At 45.8% G+C, this 3,949-nt stretch overlaps 1 protein-coding gene across 1 annotated transcript; it reads right to left on the bottom strand.

The window, feature by feature from the left end:
* Positions 1 to 229: 229 nt before the first annotated feature.
* Positions 230 to 1,287, bottom strand: LOC119294241 (pollen allergen Phl p 1-like). Its single transcript, XM_037572468.1, has one exon. It carries the CDS (start codon positions 1,271 to 1,273, stop codon positions 461 to 463), a length of 813 nt encoding a protein of 270 aa, XP_037428365.1. The 5' UTR covers positions 1,274 to 1,287; the 3' UTR covers positions 230 to 460.
* Between the last annotated feature and the right edge of the window lie 2,662 nt (positions 1,288 to 3,949).

Genomic DNA, 3,949 nt, shown 5'->3' with positions numbered 1-3,949 from the left:
ATTTCATTGTTGCAGAGTCTGGATGTAATCGATATCTTTAAAATATTAATATATTCCCTTTGGCGAAAATGGAGACCATCCAGCGACCTAACTAAGTGGTCTCCAAGTGAGCTATAGTGCTGCCCTGTTGTTTAGGTGTGGCAATTCAGTTTTTGAGAAGAAGAGAAGAAGAAATATAACGGGCTAGCTCGAGCAATCTTTTATGGGATTTTTGAAAGAAAAGAAAACATAATTAATGCGTGCGTACCAATTTCTATTAATAAGACATGTTTACAATCATGAGCAAGTTTAGATACATCAAAACAAAAAATTATTAGTTGTCCACGCTCTTTCCCTATAGTAAATGAATGAATAAGTATATAATACTCATGCTCTCATCGCATCATATGTAGCCAAAAGGAGTTAGTTAATTAATTAAGCTGGCTGCCGGAAGGTGTGGATCGCATCATCATCATCATCTTCAGTACCCGCCCTTGGCCTCGTAGGAGGTGTCGGCCTTCCAGCCCTTGGGGATGACGTCCTCGACGACGGTCTTGGTGCCGCCCTCGGTGGTGTAGCGGACGGAGAAGGGGCCGATGAGCTTGTGGGGGGTGTCGATCCTCCACACGGCTCCCCACGACTCGTTGAGCTCGGTCCACTTGTCCTCGCCCTTCTGCTTGATGTCCACGCCCACCACGTCGCCGTCGCCTTGGAGGAACTTGATCACCAGGGCCAGGTAGTTTTCGTTGGAGGACTTCTCCACGTGGAAGTTGACCTTGGTGCCCGGCGGGTACTTGCACTTGACGCGCCGGAACTTGATCTCCACCTCGCCGGCGTCGCGCAGCTTCTGCTCCTCGCCCTTCTTGGCCATGGAGCCGAAGGCGTGGCCGGAGAGGTCGAAGTGGTAGGGGGCGATGGGCTCCTCGTTCTTGTCGGTGATGGTGACCATGGTGGGCTCGCCGGAGCAGGCCTCGGGCTTGGTGCACTTGAGCTCGAAGCAGGAGCCGCAGCCGCGGCCGTCCTTGAAGATGGGGATGTTGCCGCAGGAGGTCATGCCGTGGAAGGGGGCCTTGTCCACCTCCTTGTACCCGCAGGCGCCGCCGTTGTCCTTGGGCCCGGCGCCCATCGGCTTGCCGTACCACGTGGTCTTGGCGTCCAGCCACTTGTTGCCGTAGCTCGCAGGAGACGCCGTGATGTTGGGGCCAGGGGGAACCTTGGGGATGCCGTGCGCGCCGCACACCACCGCGGCCAACACCGCCGCAACCAGCAGCACCGACGAGGAAGAAGAAGCCATCTTCTCTTCTCTTGAACTGTTCCTTGTTGCCGCTGTGCCTCTTCTTGCTTGCTGCCCTGCTTTTATAGGGCAGACCAGAAGAGGGGGCAAACGGGGGGAGGATGATCCGGCGGTGTCGGTGGCGAGCTTGTCGGTGCATGCATATGCGGCTCGCCGTCATCGGAGGTGCATCTCTTCCTGACCAAAGCCACCTTCCTATATTTAGAATGTCTCAACTCTAAACATTTGTGCATGCATGGTGAAGGTCAAAAGGACATGAAAATGCCAGCAAAATCACAAGCGCGAGAGGCATTTGTCCTGTCACGAATGTTGTCATACACAAATGTTTGGACATGTACTAGTAGTAATATAATAATAACACTATGGCGGCCGTCACGTTGCTCATTCCGTTGTTGCAACAGAAGATAGTTGAACTAGATCACAGCCGTTAGACAGGTGTTGTAGCGACGCATGATTTTCCTGGACGTAATAGTACCCTAACTTGCAGACCATACCCTAACTTGCACCTCATGTGATGATTTAGTCTCAGGCCAATCACAGCTCGCCAATTGGCAGCCAGGTGGACCGGTCAATCATGTGTACACCATCTCCGAAGACTGGACCGGTCAGCGCACGCACTTTTGCAAAAAAAAACTGCCATTTTCTTTTATCAACCTGCAGTATAGCACACCTGAATTAACTATGTCGGAATCGAGTTCACGTCCGGTCCAGCTCCAGCTCCACTCGTTCCCCATCTGCCCCCTGCCCCCCTCAGCTCCAGCAGCAGCTTCTCCACGCCACCAGCAAGCTCGCCGCCGCCGTCCAGCTCACCGCCGCCCTCCAGCTCGTCCCCTATGGTATCTTGGAGTGAAGGATCCAGCTCGTCGTCCGACGGCTACTCTGTGACAAATGAGGTTAGTTCTTGACTATGCCTATGGCAGTTAGGGATTTAGCAAAAATGGTGTTCTTGAGTAGCAAAATTTCAGCATAGATGATGCAGTAGTTAGGTATTCGATGCCTGCCTCTTTGCTGACTAGAATTTGTTGTACACAATGTTGTAGGCTCCTACTTCTTCCACCATTTTCTGCTCTGAGTGGAGAGGCCTTGCTCCAGATCTTGCAGCTAGATGTGAACACCATTGTGTGTGTGAGAATTTTGTGTCCTTTGAATCAGTTGATAGTGGAAGGAGGTATCTTGCTTGTGCACAAAAGGTTAGTAGATCTACAGTTAAATCCAACTTGCAATGCATATTCAGTTAAGAGCATCTAGTTTGTGAACTTAACTGAATCTTTGAGTTAACACCATCTTGTTTGTGAACTTAACTGAATTTAAATGAAGTAACTGAACTTAACTGGATTTTAATGAAATAACATAACTTAACTGAGTTTAAATGAAATAACTGAACTTATCTAAATTTAAATTCAGTTAAGTGAACTTAACTGAAATCAAATGAACTAACTTAACTTAACTGGATTTAAATTCAGTTAAGTGAACTTAACTGGATTTAAATGAATTTAACTGAATCAATACTCCTCCAAGCTTTTTCATTTATCTAAAGTTGTTTTCTTTATTATTTGATAGGAAATACTTAAATGCAACTTTATGGAGTGGATTAACCCTGAATGGCCTGCCACTCTGAAGATGAGTTTAGCTAGGGTTTGGGGCATGTATGATGATGAGAACAAGCTAAGGCTCAGGGAAAATGTAGTTAATGCTGCGGAAAATTTTAGGGTTGTGAAAGAGAAGGAAAAGATGGAAAAAGATTTGAGGTTTTTTAAAGTAGATTTTGCTAAGATGGTGGCTGAAAAGGAGCAGGCAATTACAGAATTGGGCAATGCAACACTTTCTCTTTCTGACCTAAAGCAAGAGCTTGAGAAGAAGAAGCTTGCTACGTCTTGAGCTTGCGTTGGTTTTTCTTGAAGAGGAAAGGGTGATGCAGCAAAGTAGCGTAAGTATTTCCCTCAGTTTTTGAGAACCAAGGTATCAATCTAGTAGGAGGCTCCTCAAAAGTCCCACGCACCTACACAAACAAACAAAGAACTCGCAACCAACGCAATAAAGGGGTTGTCAATACCTTCACGGTCACTTGCGAAAGTGAGATCTGATAGAGATAGTATGATAAGATAAATACATTTTTGGTATTTTATAATATAGTGGCTTCTTTCAAGATAGCATAAGTATTATGGTGGGTGAACAAATTACTGTCAAGCAATTGATAGAAAAGCGAATAATTATGAGATTATCTAGGCATGATCATGTATATAGGCATCACGTCCGCGACAAGTAAACCGACTCCTGCCTGCATCTATTACTATTACTCACACATCGACCGCTATCCAGCATGCATCTAGAGTATTAAGTTCATAAGAACAGAGTAACGCATTAAGAAAGATGACATGATGTAGAGGGATAAACTCAAGCAATATGATATAAACCCCATTTTTTATCCTCGATGGCAATAATACAATACGTGCCTTGCAACCCATTATGTCACTGGGTAATGACACCGCATGATTGAACCCAAAGCTAAGCACTTCTCCCATGGCAAGAAAGATCAATCTAGTAGGCCAAACCAAATTGATAATTTGAAGAGACTTGCAAAGATAACTCAATCATACATAAAAGAATTCAGAGAAGATTCAAATATTTCTCATAGATAAACTTGATCATAAACCCACAATTCACCAGATCTCGACA

This window comes from Triticum dicoccoides, chromosome 4B, assembly GCF_002162155.2.
Source record: "Triticum dicoccoides isolate Atlit2015 ecotype Zavitan chromosome 4B, WEW_v2.0, whole genome shotgun sequence".
In the NCBI taxonomy this organism is placed as follows: Eukaryota; Viridiplantae; Streptophyta; class Magnoliopsida; order Poales; family Poaceae; genus Triticum; species Triticum dicoccoides.
Note: the sequence above shows the minus strand (reverse complement) of the source record. Positions and strands in the feature narration are given on the sequence as shown.

Coding starts and splice junctions, on each gene's coding strand:
- LOC119294241 (XM_037572468.1), bottom strand. CDS start 1,273: ATGGCTTCTTCTTCCTCGTCGGTGCTGCTGGTTGCGGCGGTGTTGGCC.